The sequence below is a fragment of the Toxotes jaculatrix genome, chromosome 13 (assembly GCF_017976425.1).
Source record: "Toxotes jaculatrix isolate fToxJac2 chromosome 13, fToxJac2.pri, whole genome shotgun sequence".
In the NCBI taxonomy this organism is placed as follows: Eukaryota; Metazoa; Chordata; class Actinopteri; family Toxotidae; genus Toxotes; species Toxotes jaculatrix.
In genome coordinates, this window is record NC_054406.1 from 14,158,036 (window position 1) to 14,178,643 (window position 20,608).

General features: G+C 43.2%; 1 protein-coding gene across 3 annotated transcripts; it reads left to right on the top strand.

Annotated features, from left to right (window-relative positions):
- The first annotated feature begins 268 nt into the window (after window positions 1-268).
- tax1bp1a (Tax1 (human T-cell leukemia virus type I) binding protein 1a) lies at window positions 269-20,030 on the top strand. 3 transcript variants are annotated; one of them, XM_041053213.1, is made up of 18 exons: window positions 269-383; window positions 1,932-2,146; window positions 5,504-5,606; window positions 6,341-6,531; window positions 6,950-7,105; window positions 10,108-10,256; window positions 10,740-10,830; window positions 10,956-11,141; window positions 11,266-11,517; window positions 12,004-12,195; window positions 12,312-12,384; window positions 12,828-13,339; window positions 15,331-15,417; window positions 16,330-16,516; window positions 16,614-16,822; window positions 17,539-17,621; window positions 18,055-18,130; window positions 18,355-18,492. In XM_041053213.1, the coding sequence occupies exons 2-18, from the start codon at window positions 1,958-1,960 to the stop codon at window positions 18,355-18,357; spliced, it is 2,739 nt and encodes a 912-aa protein (XP_040909147.1). In that variant the 5' UTR covers window positions 269-383; window positions 1,932-1,957; the 3' UTR covers window positions 18,358-18,492. The 3 variants fall into 3 exon arrangements, with proteins under 3 accessions (XP_040909147.1, XP_040909144.1, XP_040909145.1); XM_041053210.1 differs by lacking the exon at window positions 18,055-18,130 and having other exon boundaries at window positions 18,355-20,030; XM_041053211.1 differs by having other exon boundaries at window positions 18,055-18,493.
- The last annotated feature ends 578 nt before the right edge of the window (window positions 20,031-20,608 follow it).

Below are 20,608 nucleotides of genomic sequence, written 5' to 3' on the forward strand. Positions count from 1 at the left end.
TTAACTTTATAATGTATGTTTTGCTTTGCAGTGTTGGGAACTGCAGATAACTTTTACACTACAACTACTTATTCACTTCTGGAATTGATTTAAGTCATAAGGGGTGAAATATTCGGAACAAAGGGAAAGAAATGATTTAAATAATTTTCAGAAAATAATTACGGAGCTTTTTTTTAGTCTTAGAGACCACATCAGCCTTCTCCTCGTGAGCACCCTCAGCATCCTCAGCGCTGCTCAGCATCCCGGAAGTTCAGCATCATCTGCTCTTTCAGGAGGAGACGCATCATCGTCAGAGCTTTGACAACATCGGGGACAGTGAGAAAAACATCGGCCTGTCCGGCAGAAATTCACTCTTTTTCGCAAGTGAATTTCATATGACAAGGGTACTCTTTCAATTTCAAGCAAAATTGACGCCTGTGATTTTCGTCTCTTGTGTCTGTGATAATGTTTAGCTAGCTAGTCTTGACACGACATGGCCTGTTCGCAAGCTAATGTTAGCTTCCTAGCCACCGTAAATAAGATTATCCTCTGGCTAACTGAGCCAGTTTTACACGGCAGAGCTGTCCCGTAACGCTTTTGCGATACATTTACTAAGTGTCGGTTGCTGTGACTCAGTATACAGGCCATGTTATGTTAGCTGGTTAGATGAATCGAGCCACAGTCGTGGTTATGACTTAGTCACTTTCACATTCATTAATTTACCTCAGTCATGAGTACAGGGCTGGGTCACATGGAAATGTAGGGCAGGGTGGTTTGTTGTTTCTAGCCTTTGTCTCCTCCAGGGAAAAATGAATAGAGGACAATGATGCAAAGCAGCTGCATCACTTACAAGTACATACACACATTGACACACACATTGTTTTTTTATTCTCTTCTCCCCAAAGGCCTAGTTTGAGCTGTTAACGTTCTTGCTGTAAGGTGCTTAGTTACAGTATTGGTATGTTGGTGTCTCAGTCTATGGGTATGCGATGTCTTTCAACCCCCTTAACTGCAAAAGCTTAAAAAAGAACTCTTATTCTCTACTTGAAGGGGTGCTTCAGCAATTTAGTGTCATATTCTCATAAACACTGGTGACTTAAAAAAGGTTAAAAGGTTAAAGCTGATGCCACAGTTATCCTGATTTTAGGTCCCTGGTATGTATCATACTCCAAAAATACTGGAGGCTTAATTTCCTGTAATGCAATTTAAAAGCATCTGTCCTTAGGCTGTCACTGCCTGGTTAAAGCCCACGTCCTTTACTCACCATGCCATCACCATCTCTGTGGACAAAGTACATAACTGTTTTCACAGACTGGGTAGTACCTTCTCACCATGACTAGTAAATTGACTTTGACAAGTAAAATCACAGAGTTCCCCCTTATGTGAAAGAACAATACCACACTATAAAAATACTCCCATTACCAGTAAATGTCCAGCATTTTGTCCTCCTCCTCCAGAACTCCTGTGGGTTACAGAAAAGCAACAGCAGAAGGGATTTTTGTTCCATGAGAAGGACAGGGTTTGTCCCCCACATTTGTTGCTGTTTTAATGCACTGCCTTAAAGGCTGAAGTCGGTCAACAAAAGTCACCTGTGTTCAGTAAATACTACAGATTACATGAGATATTATTCAGCGTAATTGACTGCTGCTTTATTCTGCAAAATGAACACTGACACTGGTTACTTAAGGTAGATCTAGAGCACTGTAAATTCCCACGCACAGAGGTGGGTATACACCGTATATTTGTGTATACACATCACTGCACCTTTAGGTAGTTATTGACTTCACACATACATATTTTCTGAGCTGGTTTTGGAACTTGACTTGAGCTCTTGCTGTAGTACAAATTAACAGCTTTTGGCTTTGTGTGCATGACTCAGAGGAAAAGTTAAATATTTCCTTCACTCTTTTTAATACTCAAGGTCCCTTTCCTCTGCTGCTCTTCCCTTACAGACAAATGAAGTGACCAACAGGATACAATGTCGTCATTCCAGGTGGTGGACTCTTCGCCGGGCAGCAGCGTCAGCGTCATGGAAACGTCCAACTTCGCCCACGTCATCTTCCAGAATGTGGGGAAGAGTTTCCTGCCCCAGGCGCCCCTGGAGTGTCGCTACACCCTGACCCCTTACATTACACCCCACCCCAAAGACTGGGTGGGCATCTTTAAGGTACATCACACACACACACACACACACACAGACACATGTGCACACACACACACACTCACACACACACACACACACAACAGCTGCAGTTACTCAGACCATCCTTTAAAGACATTTCCAAGCTTTATCAATTAAGGACCAGGCTTTTATTAATCTGAAACACTTATGTTACAAAGAGATACTTAGAGATTGGAGCTATTCCCGGGTCATTACATAAGTGTTTCTGACATGGATTACGTGTTAGGGTTTTATTAATTGGCCGTAGGTTTGAACTTGGCACATTAACACATACATCCGCCTTGACACTATTGCCTCAACTCTTCACTACATGCCTAAAACTTCACCACAAGCTTTGGTGTGGTTGCTCTGCATGCAGAAAGAGGAAGAGTGTACATGGTGGGCTGGTTACAGTAGGTCTCGCTGGGGGGCAAACATTTGGTGCTCTTTATGAACCACTCTGATTCTTATTAGAAGCTCTCTTCCCCCCCACTTCACTTGTTCGTTCCCCTCTGTCTTTCCGTCAGTCTTTTCTCTGCTTCCTGCAAAGCAGCCTCCCCCCTGCTCCGTTCTTTTATCAAGGCCATCAAATCTCACACGTAATTAACAGGAAATGTGAACTAGGAAACTTAATGTCTCGTAAAGTCAAAAGACAAACATTTTATCGTTGTTTAAGAACTGACTTCAAATCGACCAGCTCAATTAAAAAAGAATAAAGATGCTGGGTTTATTTGGAAAAAGTCAATTGGAAAATTTAATTGTTGTAATCCTCGCTAATGAAACGTGTTTGATGGTTAGTGCTTCATGTCGGGGAACAAGCAGACTACACTTCTTTAATCCTCTTAATGTACACGTCTGTCCTTTTGTGTGTTCATAGAGATATTTATCTTATTTAGAAATATTTGAAGTGTGATTGTATATATTATTAGAGTAAATTCATTTTGCTTGTGATCATTTTCTTGCTTTTATTTGTGGCTATGTATTCAGGTCAGTATTGATGTGTCCTTAAATAAATAATAATCACTCAGTTTGATAATATTAGAAAATGAGATGACATCACTATACAAATGCTCATCAATCTTACGTTTGGCCTTGGGTGTTTGGAAGCAATCATGTAAAAATCAACAGGCTGCTGGATTATTATAAATGACTGATTCGATTTGACTTTCTCACTCAGCACCGATGATCAACATTTATAAAAAAAAGTTAATCTGTAATGTGAGACTCTTTTTGCCTCCCAGGGGCAAAACCTTTGTGCAGAGATGACTCAGGGAGAGAGCATTTCCCCCTCTTACCTTTCACACAGGTAGGCGTTACCTGTTTCAGAGAGAGAGAGGGAGAAAAAGAGACACTAAGCAATAAAGCCGACTTGCTGTGAGGATGACTCAGACTGCTCAGGGAGGCACTGTTAATTTGAGTTGTGCACAGACACCACCTACTGGCCGAACATGTTCATAGTCCAATAATAAGGATCCTAGTAAAACAAACTTGCTCTTAGATGGTGGTGCTCTCAAACAGTACTCAGATGCTTGCATTGTGTACACACCAAACACCAACAGTGTACACTCTAATCAAGCTTGTCGAGTTTTCTTTTGTTTTCCGGCATGGTGGATAATTTTTACATACATCACTCATAACTTGGACATATTTTTTTCCTTTATTTGTCCAGTGAAAGTTTGGTTTAACTTGACACACACACACATATAACACATACCTACACACACACACACACATATATATATATATACACACAGCTCCCTAAAAAGCCCCGTGGAGGATTTTTTGGTTGTGGCATGTTTGTTGGGTCGGCAGGGAGAAACCCGTTGTGTGAGTGTATAATTAACATGTCATCGTGCTCTTCCCTCACACCTTGGCTGAATGATTGATAGCTGCTTTGCCTGTGATTATTTTATAACATCACTCCCGTGTTGGAATGCCACTTCACTCTGCAATTAGCAAAATTATTTGTGTCTCTTCTCTCTTAAGCAAATACACGTGAGCGCACAAGCAAACTTGGCAGGAATCCACCGCAGCCAAGCCTCTCACTGAGATACTGTTGGAGGTGGAAAGAATGTTCTTGGCCTAGGTTTCCATGCTGACTATTACTATTGGTTTGGAATAGCATTATGCTCAGTGTGATGGATAGATAAGGCAAACACTGCAATTATGTATCATGCAACAGCATTATCCAACCTGAAATTTTGACAAATGTTTTGAGTAGTTCATTTGATTTACTGTTCCCAGTTAAAGCTTCCAAATGCTTCGTCACTTATTGGCCTGTTCTCATTTATTCCTCGATTGTTTTCTTTTTTTGGCCACTAAAATTCATTCAGTTATTAATTTAATTGTTGTTTATTTAAATATTTAACTGCAGAATTGATTTATGGGAACCAGTTGAAAATGTACTTGAACTTTATAATTCAATTTTTGCATATTATGGCTCATTTAAAATTCAACAAAAGCGAGTAACCCCTCCCAGTATTTTGTGCATCCTATAATTTTCTGAAAAACACAGTCAAGTGACTGCCAAATCTGTAATATTATATGATTATTACGTGGCTGCTGTCCAAACAAGGTTTCACTCTCGTGCTACTTTTCCTTCTATTTTTTAAAAAGTTAAAAAAAAAAAGAAAGAAAAAGTCCCGGAGTACCACAGGTGTTTGAGTTAGCCACAGCTGAAGTGCAGTTATGTAATGTCAAAAACATGTATCGCGCATGTGAGTTGAAATGAGGTGTGTGTTTGCGCGTGAACGGTCCAGGCAGGGAGAGTGTGCGGTTGTGTGCAGCAGATTTACGACACAGGACCTGAGTTATGATGTTCACAACTCCCTTTCATCATCTGTCACCTAACAACACATGAAATTCATGGAATTACATCTCCCTTGCCATTTTGTGTAAAATTTTCACCCCCCCCCCCCCCCCCCCCCCCCGCTTCATATTCACCCCCCTCACTCCTTTTTTCTCATTTCCTTGTGGGACATTCTCTGCAGTCTCACGAGTCTGCGCATGTGTGTGCTGGCACACAAAGCTACGTACACCCCTGCGCTCCCACCCCATTCTCACACCTTCGTTGCCCCTCTTTTTTTTTTTGTGAGCCCAAAAGGGGGCAGGAAGTGAAGGGAGGAGGAGGTGTGTGGAAGAATGAGAGGGCATGGTTTTAAATGTTTCCATTCTTGCCCTGAACATTGCATGTAATCCTCCTGATGCTTTTATCAAGTGTGTTGTTGGAGAGTTTAATGTTAAAATGATTGTAATATGATTTTTCAACATAAAATCAATTATTTCACCCTGTCTAGTAAGGCACTATTTTTTTTAAATCTTGGATGTATCTCATGTCCATTATTGTTTACATTGCCTCCTCAGGTGGGTTGGAGCACAGCCAGGGATTACTACACCTTCCTTTGGTCTCCTATGCCTGAAAACTATGAACCAGGAACTACTGTGCACAGGACTGTGGTGTTTCAAGGTACACACACACACACACACACCCTATGTAAACCACTATACAGACTCGGGGTATTCCAAAGTAACTCCTCCATTTTACGGCACGTATTAAAACCAGCACTTTTATTTAATAAGGGAACACAGCCGCAAACGGCGGCCTGGGACCTGAGGACCTCTCAAACCGCACACATACACATTGAGGGCCTGCAAACTGGTTTTACTGGACCTGGAACGGTCAGATATTACACAGTGAAAATATGAGAGCATGCTGTGGTGTGTCAGTAGTCAGTAAAACCAGTTGGCTGCCGGATATTCTGTACATACTCCTCCGTCCCAGAGAACCAGGCCTAACACGTCACTAATGCGATCTAGCGAGAGCTCAGTGTGTAGCTGTGCGCTTTTTGAAATGTTAGTACATATATTACTAGTATATTATTATATTATATAGATATATAATATTATTATATTAGTATAAATGGTGTGTGACATATTGAAACATTGTTTTCTAATCAGTTTACTTGCTACAGTGCTGTGTGAAAGGGACAATGTTCACTGCTTTTAAATCACTGTAGTATTTCTTTTCTCCATTTTGAAGCAGAACAGTTTTAGATATTGTCGGAATGTTTCGGCCAGGCCAACTTGAAATACTTCCTGATTCACTGAAATAGGTACCACTTGAGGAAGTAAATATGAAATCAAAAGAAAAACAAAAGAAGTTAATTTAACACACCCTTCTCTTATCTTTTCGGACCGTAGGGTATTATGTACCTAAATCTGACGGAGAGTTTTACCAGTTCTGCTATGTCACGCATGCTGGTGATATCAGAGGAGCCAGCACGCCCTTCCAGTTCAGGTCAGCCACACCCACCGAAGAGCTGCTGACTGTTACCGAGGACGACAGCAACTCAGACATACTGGTCGTCACCACCAAGACTGGCCTGCTAGAGGTAGACCACACAAGTTGAACATAATTGTATTTTTCCATCTTTCTGGGTATTTATCCCCAAAAAAGGGTCATGGCAAGGTAATAGATCCCTATCAGACTCATGGGTGCTGTTCTGGACCTCACCGTGACCTCTGACCTCACCATGTAGGGGAAAGAGAGGAGCCCTCTTGGTATTTATATACTATTACATTATTGTCCTTCTAGGCCTCCATGAAAACAACATGATATATCATACAACACAAACTGAATTAAAAAAAACCCCACAATGACGCATGTCATGCCTTTTTCTGATGTTTTCAAAATGACATCAACTCTCCTGAGACAGGGCATGAAAATGACACAACTCTGTGACTTGAACACCAAAAATCTCTATTCTCATCTTCTCTCTTCTTACCCTTAACTTCCCTCGTGCTTTATAGCGAGTGGAGGAGGCGCAGCAGGAGCGCAGGGAGCTGCTGAAGGCCATGCGGCTCCTGCAGGAGGAGAAACAACAGCTGCAGGAGGAGCAGAAACGACTGGCCAGGGAGAGGGAGCAGGAGAGGGAGACGTGCTGCCTGCTGCGGACACACAACCAGGTTAGAGAGAAGGGGTGAGGTGACGTAATAACAGAAAAGGATGCGTGGAGGTAGAGATCTAGGACGACTGGATATAGTTTGTCTGTACATGTATCTACATCCAAAATTTGTGTTTCCAATCAAAATGTATTGAAATTGAAGGTGAGGTAGTTTCAGTGTGTTCGTGCACGTGTGTGGGAGCGTGTACATGTGCAGAGGTGAGGGTGTACATAGACGGTTAGTCCCATGGTTAGCCTATTTGCACATGTGTGGAGCCAGTTCCTCACCAGTGATCACAGGTCTGAAAACTTCAAAAGCCCGAATTTATGAGTAATCTGTGTCCCTGTTTTAGAGACACACAAAGAGCCGCAAGCGTGTGTGTGTGTGTTTGTGTGTGTGTGTGTGTGTGTGTGTGTGTGCATGCCAGTCTTTCTCTCCTTCTTTAATGACCTGACTCAGTGGGCCAGAACGGAATTGGGACGCAGTTTTCTCGGGCATCTGGCGTCAGGGACGGTGCCATCGCAACCACAGAGTGAACAAACATGACGTCAAACACACAAACACACACACTCGTGCTCATACACAGGCACAAACTGCCCCCCCCCCCCCCCCCACACTCACATTCGGGTTCCACACCACAGGGCCCCTCTAATGTGCATTCACACATGCATAAGCGCACACACACACACACACACATACACAAACACACTCATTATGCCACCCGCTTGCAAACCCTTTTAGTCTGTGTGTGGAATGAGAGGAGGGTAGTCCGCAAAACCGCCTGCCTGAAAAAAGAGCCCTGCCCAGCCTCAGGGACAAACACCACTCAGTCACGCGATTCAGTGGCCACTGCTTTCTCACTGTCTATTTTCTCCCTGTCTGTCTCTCTGTCCCTGTCTTTCTCTCTCAATTATCAGTAATTTCAGTTCAGAGTTAGTTTATTGCCAGTACGAGGAAATAAATTATTTTTAGTTCAAGCGAGTTAGATAAAAAATACATTGAGTTATCTCTATCAAAATTAAACATGGGTAAACCTTCCCATTAATTTAATCTGCTTTTTCCCCCCTTGCCTTCTGCACTCACTCACTCACCAGGATGAGTCAGATTGCAGATTTTACTATTTTATGAGTTGCTCATTTGATAAGCAGTAGCTTGGCACACACGCCTAAAACCAGTCAGCTCAAGGAAACGCAGTGAAAGCAGAGAGGGGGGTTTGGCAGAGGAAGGGAGACGTGAAACTCTGAACCTTGCCAAGAGCTTAGTGAGTTTGAATCTAGTCTCTTATCGCCCCCTAGTGCAGCTCTCAGGTCCAGGCTCAGAGAAAGAGCAGGCTGCTTTGAGTTAGTCCGCTGCTCTTTTTACGAAGGACAAAATCGCCATAAATTACGTGGTAATACACACACACACACACACACTGTTATTACCGTGCCGCTTTTCATTCAACAGGCATGTCCATCTGTAGATATACGACTTGTGCGAGTAGGTGTGTCTCTGTGTGTGTGTCTTTTGTAGAGCAGTTACAGTAGGTGCGTTAGCTCATGCCACGCTGATGAAAATATCCTTTGAGTTTAACATGAAAACATAAGTACATATTTTGTGGCTGCTAATTTTACGACTACACTTTTTATAAGGTCTTTATGCACTGCTAAAGTGCTTCCCAAACGCCAGCCGTAAAAATCATACAGTAATCTGCACAGAGCCAAGCCCAGAGGGAGACAGGCCTGAGTATGTGTTGGTGTATGCATGTGCACTCTATCTGCGTTGGATTGATGGCTGTACTCTGTGCTATCCGTCTGTCTCCATATGTCCTTGAATGTGTAGCTGTGTGTCCGTCCTCCTCAGTGTGTGCCGGCGAGTATGTGTGCGCGCATGCTACGAGTAGAAAGGAGGGTGTGTGCCGAGGTATGTTGTTCTGTCACAACCAGTATTAGCTATGAGTGATTTAATGTCCTTCACTGCTGATTAGCATCAAGTTCAAACAAGGCATTTCTTCACAGGCACACCACATGGAGAAAACAGACCTTATATGCACGATGACAGGAATTTGTAGGAGTTCACTGATACTAGGCAGGTTATTCCTGCATGTGTCAACCCCACACCGCTGCTGTGTGTTCAATTAAGGCTACTGAACATTTGAGTAACTTCAAATACTCAATGTGTTCGGGTTTTTGTTTTTTTTTTGCGCCCAGCAAAAAGCTCACAAGTCGTAATTTGTAACTGATGACTTGTGATGATAAGATAAGACTTTACAGATCCCCAGAGGGAAATTTCACATTTTATAGCTGCACTTGAAATATGCTATGGAGGTAGCAACCAGAAAAAGAACTATTGAAAATGAAATAAAATAGAAAGACAGCATGAAACAAAGTTTAAAAGCCAGGATAGTAGAATGCAACATATGCATTAGAGTATCTTAGACTATATACATATGTATATATACTATGTATATGAATTTTTGCAAATAGTCGTGCATGTGTGAGGATAAGTATTCCATTCTTGCAAATTTAAAACAGTTACAGCAAAACCTCAACACTGATATTCATGAAGGTGACATTTTTTTTTGCAGTGCTGTTGTAATAGCCTGCATGAGTTTTAAATGGGTGTACCTAATAAAGTGACAGCTGAGTGTAGGCATCAGTGATAAATACAATATACATAAAGAGTATAAAAACAAATACAGCAGCGCGACATACAGTATATAATATGTGCGAGACGACCGTCCGACATGACATGAAATATTACCAGCTGTGATTCATATTCTAAAGAGTACAGTCTAGACCTGCTCTATATGAAAAGAGCCCAGAGATAATGTCTGTTATGATTTAGGGCTATATAAATAAAGTTGACTTGACTCTACTTGACTTGATAAATTGTCAGTATTGCATAATCTCCTGACTTAGTCCAGCACTTTTTCTCCTCCTGCCAAGCTCAGCCCGCTGATTCAGCTGCTGTGATTGGCTGCAGCTCCTGTCAGTGTGATCCACAGCTGCCTGTCTGTCCGTCTGTCTGTCTGTCTCCCGCAGGAGCTGCTGCGCTCGTCGCAGGGCCTGTCAGAGGAGAGGGAGGAGGTGAGGAGGAGGCTGACAGAGGCCACCGACCGGGTCCGCCAGCTGGAGGAGGACCTGCTGGGAGTCACCCAGAGAGGCCTGCAGAAGGAGACGGAGCTCGATTGGTGAGCGGAGAATACTGGCACATGGCCATCAATCATCCAAACTCTTCCAATTTATGTGAGGACATGACGGTGAAATAACGGTGTTTGAGGAGGATTTCTTGCCGGTCTTCTGCTTCCTCAGCATCTTCATCATTCCACTCATCTACATGGGGCTGACAAAATAAAAGAGAGCACAAACTAGGGCCTCAAACATAGTAACTGAATGGAATCAGCACCAGCCTGACAGCTAATTTTGCCAAAAACATACCCCCGTGGAAGTATTACATATCGCATAGAAATATTCCTACACAGTCTTTTGCCAAAACAGATTTTACTGTAATTTGTCATTCATTTTACACATGAATCACCATGAGTAAGGCCTGCTAAAGCTGCTAAAGTTAGCTAGTGAAGAATAAGGGGGGCATTCCCTGACATTCAGTCTGTGGCTTGACATCCTGTGTACTGTGATGCCTTAGTTTGACATTTATTTATTTTTTGTCCCAGTCTGCGTGATCGGCTGAAGAAGCTGACAGCAGAGAGAGACAGTCTGGAGAGCCAACTGAAGAACGAGAAGGACGAGAGAGACCTCTACAAGGTAGGAGAGATAAAAGTCTGGACGCATGGAAAGTTTCGTTTTGTCTAACAAAGCCTGTGTGCGTCTGTCTTTATTCTGACCTTTCCATTTGTTTTTTCTCTATCTCTGTGCTGTGGCGTGTTTAGGCCCACCTGCGCAGCACCGAGCTGGAGAACACTAAGCTGAGTGCAGAGCTGCAGATGCTGAAAGCAGTGGAGCTGAACCGGGAGGTGACCATTGCCCAGTTCCAGGAGGAGCTGGAGAGGCTCAGAGCCTGTGTTGCCCAGAGGGACAGCCTGGAGAAAGAGCTGCTGGCGCACAAGGCTGACAAGGTAGTGGTGGTAGTAATAAATCCTTTTCCAATATGATCATCCTCATTCATTACTTGTCTACTGCAACTTTTTTGTAAAATCAGTTAGTCTATAATATGTATATAAATTCCTTTTACGTCTTTAGGCAGAGCTGGCCCGTGTGCGTGAGCAGCTCCGTCAGGCTGAGGAGCAGTTGCAGGCGTCCCGGCAGCAGGCCTCCCTGCTGGCCTCGGAGCTCCGTGACTCAGCCAGCGCCCGAGACCACACGATGACTGAGCTCTACCGCGCCCGCTTGGAGGCTGACAAGCTCCGTGCCAGTCTAGCTGATGCTCAGGCCGAGTGCCAACGCATGGAGAGTCAGTTAGACCGCATGAGAAGCACTGCTCAGAAGGAAGTGGTCAGTGTCTTTCACTTTCTGCGGGTGTGATCGGCCAGGAAAGAGGGAATTCTGAAACTAAATATGGAAAGGAATTATTCTGAGGGAACACTCTTAATTTAAATTTCATTTTGATTTAGAAAGCAGCTTTTTATCTGAGAGTGAAGGAAGGCTGAAGTAAGAAGGATCAAAAAAACTGAGCCTCATCTGGAGCATTATTTTTAAATTTGAGCTACTTTTAGCTTTATAAAGGAGTGCATGTTTTATGAACTGAGTAATCACATCAAAAAAAAGGGTTGGATTTAATGTAGAGTTGACAATTATCACACATTTTAACAACATTAAAAAACAAACTTCTTGTAGTTAAGCATGTAAATCCTATTTTAGATTTTTGTATTCCATCAACATGTGTTTCTTTAAATACGACACAAATAAACATCCACAAATAATGGCTCTCTTTTTTTAAATACATTTACATTTTCTTCTCTTAACATCCATCCATTTCAGGGTGTTGGGACCAGTGGGGAGGTGACACCCAGTATGATGGTGGTGTCAGAGGCGGAGGCCGAGCTGCAGAGGGAGGTGGAGGAGTTGAAGCTGCGTCTTCACATGGCGGCTGAACACTACAAGGAGAAGTACAGGGAGTGTCAGCGCCTCCGCAGGCAGGTTGCTAAGCTGAACACAACTGAATCACAGGGGGTGAGTAACTGAACCGTGAGACTAAAAGACATTACCGCTCTATAGATTTATACATAAATGGCCAGAAACTAGATTGTGTTGATGTATCGTTCATGCTGCTGTGTGTCTGTTTCCAGGAGCCAAAGAGAAATGCATCCACTGAGACGACACAGGAGCCACTGACCCCTAGTCCTGAATCACCCACGGCAGGTATGCATTCATAAAAACATGCACTTTAATTTATTTCCCTATCAATATCCTCAATAGACCATAATGCTTTGCTCCTGCAAATCATACGAGGGGTGATTGATAGGTTCGTGTCTTAAGGTAGAAGGAAATGAGTCAACATGCACATCTCAAAACAACAAGCTGATGCAGATTCAGTGGAAATCATTCTTGGAAATAGGAGATAAATGAAAGTAGAGGGCGATGAGATGGAGTGATGGAAAGTGATGACGCCAAAATGTTCAATTACAAAGCTGTGATAAAATATTTTTTAAAAATTTCCACAGTGTTTCCTTGGTAGAGTTATAGGGAAAAATATATTTGTAATATCTGTAAATATCCATAATTATGACTTCATAGTAAGTCTTAATACTTAATGTTAATACTGATAAAAGCAGTGGATGTCCATATGTTCTGTGTTTTTTCAGGTAATATAGCTACTGCAGTCCTACAAGAAGCAGCTGAGATGACAATCACCCCAGAACTCCATAACAGGGAACCCACATACACTGACATCAGCACAGATAAGGAAGACAGGCAGAGGGAGAACATGCAGAAGGAGAGGGCCGAGGCGGAGGGAGAGGCAGAAGTGAACCAGAACGAAGGTAATGAAAAAGAAGAGAAAGAAAAAGAGGAGAAGAAGGAGAGCCTGCCAGAGGAGAGCCTGCGGATGACGAGCTGGGTGGAGGTGGAGAACGAGGGACCAAGTGCCGAAGAGAACAGCGAGGTGGAAAGCTCACCGAAGGCAGAGGAAGTGAGGGACGGTATGGAGGAGCAGGTGCTGCTGGAGGTGGAGGGGAGGAGCATGGGGGAGGCAGAGAAGGAACAGACTCGCTCGGTGGAGGAAGAGCTAGCGATGATGGAGGAGAAGTGGAAGGAGCAGTGTGCCATCAACGAGACACTCAAACAGCGGCTGGCTAGCGAGGAGGAGCGATTCAGAGTAAGACACACACTTAAAGAAACAAGTACACCATGTACAAGATATACATCATATGCAACATATACATGGTGCTATAATTGATTAGCCTGCACATTTTTTTTCTAGTTCACCTTAATTTGATTTAGTGCATAAAATGTCACCAAATTGTAAGCGTGGGGCGAATCTTTTGTAAAGTATCTGACCAATCAAGGAGACAGGGCAGAGCGAGTAGCAGCACTTGGATAAATGCACTTGTTGTGGCTGGAGAACAATTTTCTTAATTGCTTTCTAAATGGCAACAATAACACTTTACACACAGTGTTCACAGTAACCAGGTTATGGCATGCATGAACAAATAGCCGCTGGATCTGTGCCACACATGAGCCAATGTGTGTGGTATGTGCGTGTGTGACTCAGTACGTGCACTTGAGCGTGCTGCGTCTACGTGGGCCTGCTGCATTTTGCGTGCGAACGTCCTACTGGCATTTAATCTCCACGAGTGAGTGTGTGTTTATCGGCGCTGTAAATAAGACTCTCCCCTGTCTTTGATAGAGTCTCCTGTCTGAGGCGAGCGCCCCGGGCCCCGAGCCCCGAGCCGCTCTTAATGGCCCCGGAGACTGACAAGAGAGGCATCCGCAGAACGCCATGCTTTACGGCTGTTTACATCAGCCACCCAGAGGATGGAGCGAGGGAGAGGAATAGACAGGGGGAGAGAGAGGAGCGGGAGGGGGCGGGGGGCACAGAAATTCACTGTTGCAGACTCCCTTCACCTGAACTTAACCCTCTAATGCTGAGCCGTAAATTCATGAAAGAGGGGGAGAGCGACAGTGGACAAAAGGAGATGAAAGAGGACGAGGGGGAAAGCGCAAGAAGCTAACAGAATTTAAGAGGGAGAAAAGTGGGACAGACGGACAGACATGAAGCAGAAAGAGAAACCATGGGAGAGGAGGGAATTGGAACCTTTGTAATGGGATGAAATAAGAGAAGAGCGGGCAACAAGTCACGTAAACGATCCTACGGGGTCGGTCCTGTTAGAAAGTAAGAGATTTACTGTGATCCCCTGGTCTGCTCCAGCCTGTCCTGGACACAGGCCATGTTTCTGTGGCTTTACCTGTGTGCTTTACAGTAAGCGCCACACATTTGACACAGCTCCGAGTCACATAAAATCCAACGGCGCCAATTATTTTGTTCACTTACTTTCTGATTAATCAATTAGCCAATTATTAATTAATTGTTGCAATCATTTTTCAAGCAAAAATGCCAAACTTTCCCCGGTTCTGGCTTTTTATTAGGGAGAATTTGCTTGAGTTTTTTGTCATATGTGATTGAACGTCTTTGGGTTTGGCTCTGTTGGTTTGCAAAAACAAGACAGTTGAAGTTGTGGCCTTGGGCTGTAGGAAAATATGATGAGCATTTTTCACTTTTTTGACATTTTATAAATGAAATCCATTAATCAAGAAAATAACCAGGACATTAATCAATAATGAAAATAATTATTCGTAGCAGCTCAAGTTATTTTATCATTCAAACTCTGCCTTTGACCTTTCTACTATTTTGGAGCACTGGAGAGCTATAATAATCTCCTGTGTGTCTGTAATATGCACACCAAACACCATGAGCAAATATTAATACTATACTACTAATAATAATATTATTACTAATCAGACAATTAGCTATTATGTTTTTTTTTTTTCAGTTCCTTTTTTTTTTTGCTTTTATTAGATATCTAACAATAGAGAGATGAGAGGAAGTAAGAGGGGGACAGAGATAGGAAATGATACTCCAGTTCATGATCTGCGCCTCAGCCCTTTGACGGCCAGGGTGCCACAGTTTATCAGTTTTAATGTTAAAGCAATTGTTACTCCAAAATACAGCATCCATTACCGGAGAGCAAAGACAAACTCATTGTGTCCTGATAGACTCACTGTAAAAATGCACAAAAAGGTCACAGATCTTCAACAGAGAAACTTGTACAAAGAAATTTTTTTTCCTTTTGTGTTTTGTGTCTGTAGGTGCAGATGGCAGAGCGAGCCAATGAGGTGACAGAGCTGAAACGCAACCTTGCCCAGGCCCTTAAAGACAAGGAGCAGCTACAAGAGGTAAAACATTACACATATTCCTTGTATGCTTCTCAGCAGGTATTAGCTTTGTGTAAATAAGCAGTAACTTTATTGGTTCTAGCTATAAAGCTATAAGCCATTTAACTTCCTGTCTCTTCATAAGGCTTCGGACTTTAGGAATCACATACTGTGTTCAGATAATCAAGGCTTTCAATTGAATTCCGTAGAAATGTCATCACATTTAAGTCCAGTGTCTGAGCTCTTTTCCTGTAGCTTTTCCTTCCCTTCTCCAAACCCCCCAACTCCCCACTAATTAAAACATCTATACTTGCTTCTTTCGCCCATCGGTACAGTGCCATTAGACAGTGCAAATGCCACGCGACGTGTCTGTTTCACCTTCCCAACCCTGGTTTAAATGTTAAACCTGATAGCAGCGCACTAATGAAGTCATCAAGAGAGGAGGTCAGGTGGGGGAATAGTGTGAGGAAGGAGGGAGGTAAAAGAGGGAGAGGGCGAGTGCCTCTATCAGCAAAGCTAGAGCAGAGGGAGCCAGAGTTTGACACCCATTACAGTAATGAGTAGGGTACTAATTCTCTTCCTTCAGATATAATCACAAAGGGCAGTAACATTGTAGAGGGAAACTTAACTCAAAGCTGAAAGTACTTACTCCCCGTGTGGTCCCCACAGTGAGAATGTGCTGTGTGGAAACGCTGACTGAATTTCTTTCACACACAGCTGTCCTCTTCAGTCCCTCACTCTTCAAAGAGATAATGATGGTGATTCTGCTCTTATAGTATTTACACATTAAGCACAAACAAAAGCAGAGGCAATCTAAATGTAATTGTGAACGAAAGATATGAAGAAAGATGTGGAGGTGCAAAGTTTGACTGCTGAGTATACTGAGTAACAGGAAATATGATACTGAAGGGTTGGATGCTCTCTCTCCTCCAGGAGCTGCAGCGTTATGTGTGCCGGCAGAGGGAGCAGGAGGCTGGTGTCCAGGGTGCTGAGGTCAGGCAGCCCATGGTGCTGCGTTACCCCATGCCCTACCCCCAGGACCCCTCCCCTCCCCCACTGGTGCCACAGAGGCCGGCTGAGCTGCAGTACGGCAATCCTTACTCCACCGACACCACGAGAGGTGGGAGGAATTCAAACTTTGGGAAATCGGTAAATCATATTTCAGGTATATACGATAACACCTCCACATGTTGTTGTTGTTCTTGTTGTTTCTCTAGACCGGGTCGACGTTGCTCTGTCTCCTGAGCACATGTCCCGTCCACCGCCGGAGGCCCCACCGTGCGCCCCTCCCTGTGCACCCCCAATCACACCTCGAAGCCCCGACCAGGGGGCACCTGACTGGGACCGAGAGGTGGTCTGCATCCAGCCCTCTCGCAGCACGAGCCCCCCCGAAAGCCTGGAGCATCCACCAGAGGAACCACGAAATGTATGTTCATAAAAACAGAGGCTGGAAATTTGTTTAGAGTAGAATCATTATTATTTAAGGTTTTACATGGTTTGGATTATGCATCGATAATGCATACATGAATAAAGTCACAGCATCAGTTTGATCTAAGTACAGCAATATGTCCGGGTATTTTATAGCAGCATAAGTGCCTCTGACTCATTCATTTTGATCACAGCCTTTCGTTCCTATCCTTGCGTTTTTTTGCAGCCATTCAGTTCCTGTCATGGCAATCCCTTGCTTATTTCACCTCTGTCTCTATCTCTGGTGTGCTCCTCTGCACCCAACGGAGGGAAATGCAGCTTGCCCTTAAAAGATTAAGCTTTGAACTCATTTGCATAAAGCTCTAATTAACGTCACTCCTTCAAAACTCAAGAGAGACGAAGATAACAAGCGCCAGGAGATAGTAATTAGGGGAGATCTTACACAGGGACAGACCTAAGATCAGTAAGCGTCTGTCAGATTATTTCTTTGGTTGTTGTAGCAAACTGAACAGGGACTAGAGAGGAAGGTTTAGAGTATGCTGATCTTAAATAGAAACCTGGCGTGCACACGCATACACACACTAATCTTTAATGATTCAGTTAATTCTTTCAACCCAGCTCCTCTTTTGTATTGTTTTTTTTTGATGTCCCTATGTACACAGCTCTGTGAGTGTGGCCGTCCGTTTCATAATGTGCTTGTGTTGTGCATCGCAGGTTGCTGACGGGGCTCAGCCATCCTGTGACCATCAGTCCAGTAGGCGCAGTGAAGCCAGGAGCAGCTTCTGCTTTGACTCCAGGTAGCTCACAAACATAAAAGATAATGTTAGAATAACTTGACTTTTACAGTCAGGACATATAAGGAAGGAAAAACATTACACGAGCAAACACAAGATCATAGATAAAAACAGACGTCAGGGCGGTGGCCTTCCTTTTCAGTGCATCTTATGTGCTGGTGGGGAACAAAACAAGGCTAATATAAAAAACCTGCAGAGTGGTTAACTGACTCCAGAAAGTGAGTGGGCGTCTGTTTTTAAAATCATGTAGGGATTATTTAATTAATTAATTGATGTGCCAGTTATTTTCTTCACGATTCTATTAAAAATTTAGTCTATAAAACACAAGAAAATATTATCTAATCATTAAACCTCAAATCATTTGCAGTCCAATGGATCACTTTCATTCTCATACGTGCAGCTTGTATTAAATCATGTGGTAACAATCTTCATTTAGAGAACACAGAAGATCACTTGAGGACAACATTATGTGTCTAGTCTCTACCCCAGGCTCTGAAATAAACCAGCAGGAGGTAATACAGTTGTTGCTTAATACCAGTGACTCAACAATAACTCTTCTAGGTGCTGAAATTTCTGTTTTTCATTAGTGATATTATGGGCTGTGGAGCAAAAGTGTCCCAGTGTGTTGGAAAGTGAAGGCACTCTCAGCTTTATAACAATGGAGGACGGAGCTGCATAGGAAATGTAAACGCACCATATTAATGTTTACTTTAACCCCCTCCCTTTTTATCTCCAGTAACGACGTCCACAAGCGCTGCCCACTGTGCGAGGTGATCTTCCCGCCCCACTTTGAGCAGCGCAGCTTCGAGCAGCACGTCGAGAGCCACTGGAAGGTCTGCCCCGTGTGCTCCGAGCAGTTCCCGCTCGACTGTCAGCAGCAGCTCTTCGAGCGGCACGTCCTCACGCACTTTGACGGCCACGTGCTCAACTTTGAGCAGATCGAATGAAGGGTTCAGAGGGCAAACCTAGAATCCCAACATCCCCGTCCGGGTAAATGTGTGTTGTCAGCTATTAGTTCATTTTAACTGGGGTTCGGTTAAGTTGTCTTGTTAATATACAATCATTAGCACTTTTTTTGCAATCTTAAAGGTTAGAAAAGAATGTAGTTCACTACTGAACGGAAGCAGAGTTTGACAGCTCCTCCGCCGTGGTGTTTATTTAGTAGGGTAGCTTTCACCTTAACTCACAGTGGGTAAAAGGACCATTAACACTTGGGAACAGTGCCACGGTCCTTTACTTTTCTATCATTTTTGTGCTCATCTTTCTGCTTCAAGGGGGACTCGAGCACCATCGGAAGTGCATGCATTTATTCTGTGTTCAAAACAAATCAGCACTACAAAATTACAGCTGTTCAAGCGAAAAGAGTGAATTGTAGCAGGAGCTTTGAACCAGTGATTTGGGGGAAAAAAATCCTTTTAGTATCTTAACGTCCCTGTTCTTTCACTACCCTGAATATTTCTTTACACTAAGTAGGATTCTCTTGGGGTGAAGCAGCCAAGAAGGCGCTCCATCTTTTAATTGTCCACATGGTTCAAAGCTTGGAAAGGCAGAAGAGATAAGAAAATGTTTTTTTAAGTGCAAATGCAGAGAAATCTGAATATGTGATGTCTTTTAAGAGTCATCTGAGTGTGTACATACATAATTGAAGAAAGGTGTGGTGGATTTTTTTTTTTTTTTGACTTGGGAAGCGATCTTTGATTACTCCCGAGCTACTGTACGTATGGTAGTGTTTTGAGAACAAAGACGTCAGGTGGTTTAAACAAAAAAAACAGCACTATGTTTTCATGTATCTGCACTAAATAAGGCTTTATTCTGAATGTACTGTACATATGGAAAATATAAGTCGTGGAGAGACCTGTGAATTACTGTCGTGACCCTGCCTCCTCTCACTGTTAACTTCCCTCATGTTTTAGTGACGAAAGAATGACGGACCAATGAGGTTTTACTTCCTGGTGTGCACTTTCCGGTCTTTGGTCGGTCGGTAAAAAAAAAAAAAAAAAAAAAAAAAAAGAAGGCTGGACTGCCATGTTTAAGGCAAATAGGCTGCAGGACACTGAGTTACAGACACTTTTATCGTTATGTACTTCCACGTTTTAAAGTTGGGACTGTGAAACGTCATTGCTTTGTGCGCAGCTCCGTGTTAGCCCCTCATGAGTGAATGTCATTTATATGTGTCTCCCCACAGGGCCTCACACCACCGCTTGTCTATTTTTCTGTCATTACAAAGTAACCCCTGACAGTGTTGTGTTCAGGCTTTAAAAATTGCACATGCCCACTAATCACAAGGCAAATGTGTGTGTGTGTGTGTGTGTGTGTGTGTGTGTGTGTTTGCGCGCGCGTGTGTATACGTCATGTGTCCGACGCAGCCCTTTTCACGTGAGAATGTCAGGACGATGGTTAAAGTGTGTACTGCAAAGATCTTTATGAATAAAGTAAGCTTGTCTAAATGCATTTAACTAACCGTTGTCCTTCATTGGGGTTGAAAGGGGAACAAAGAACGCCACCGTCAGTCTGAGCTACAGAGCTTTTTACTTTATTTTGCTGTTTTTTTTTTTTCAGTCATTTCCTGTTTACATTTAAGCAGCTTCTCTTTTATATAGAAAGACAGTTTGACATCATTTACAAGTCACTCTGCGCACAACCTGTTGTCCCCCCCATACAAAAAGGAAACATTGGTCTCCACGTTACATATGAAAATATAATTTAAAAGCACTTGACAACAGACACGTTACAATACATTCACTGTACACAGTATATTTTAAATCCCTCCCTCATCCCCTCCTTCTGCACACAGCCTCCACTCCTCCTTCCCCATATGTGTAATACTGCAGTTTGGCCCCCGTGTAAAGATCAAACCATTGCCATGGTGACGGCGGTGTCCGTGAAGCAGGGATGGTTTTACGAGTGTTTGACAGAGCTCAAATGGGAGACTCTCGGTCTCCGTCCATCTTCGACCGTCTCTGCTCTGATCCTGGCCACAGACACTCTTT

What these genes read in the sequence shown, in the direction of transcription:
- tax1bp1a (XM_041053210.1), top strand. Translation starts at nt 1,958, where the DNA reads ATGTCGTCATTCCAGGTGGTGGACTCTTCGCCGGGCAGCAGCGTCAGC. An exon ending in ACACAACTGAATCACAGGGG is followed by an intron (nt 12,196 to 12,311) that starts GTGAGTAACTGA and finishes GTCTGTTTCCAG; the next exon opens with GAGCCAAAGAGAAATGCATC. An exon ending in GCGAGGAGGAGCGATTCAGA is followed by an intron (nt 13,340 to 15,330) that starts GTAAGACACACA and finishes TTGTGTCTGTAG; the next exon opens with GTGCAGATGGCAGAGCGAGC.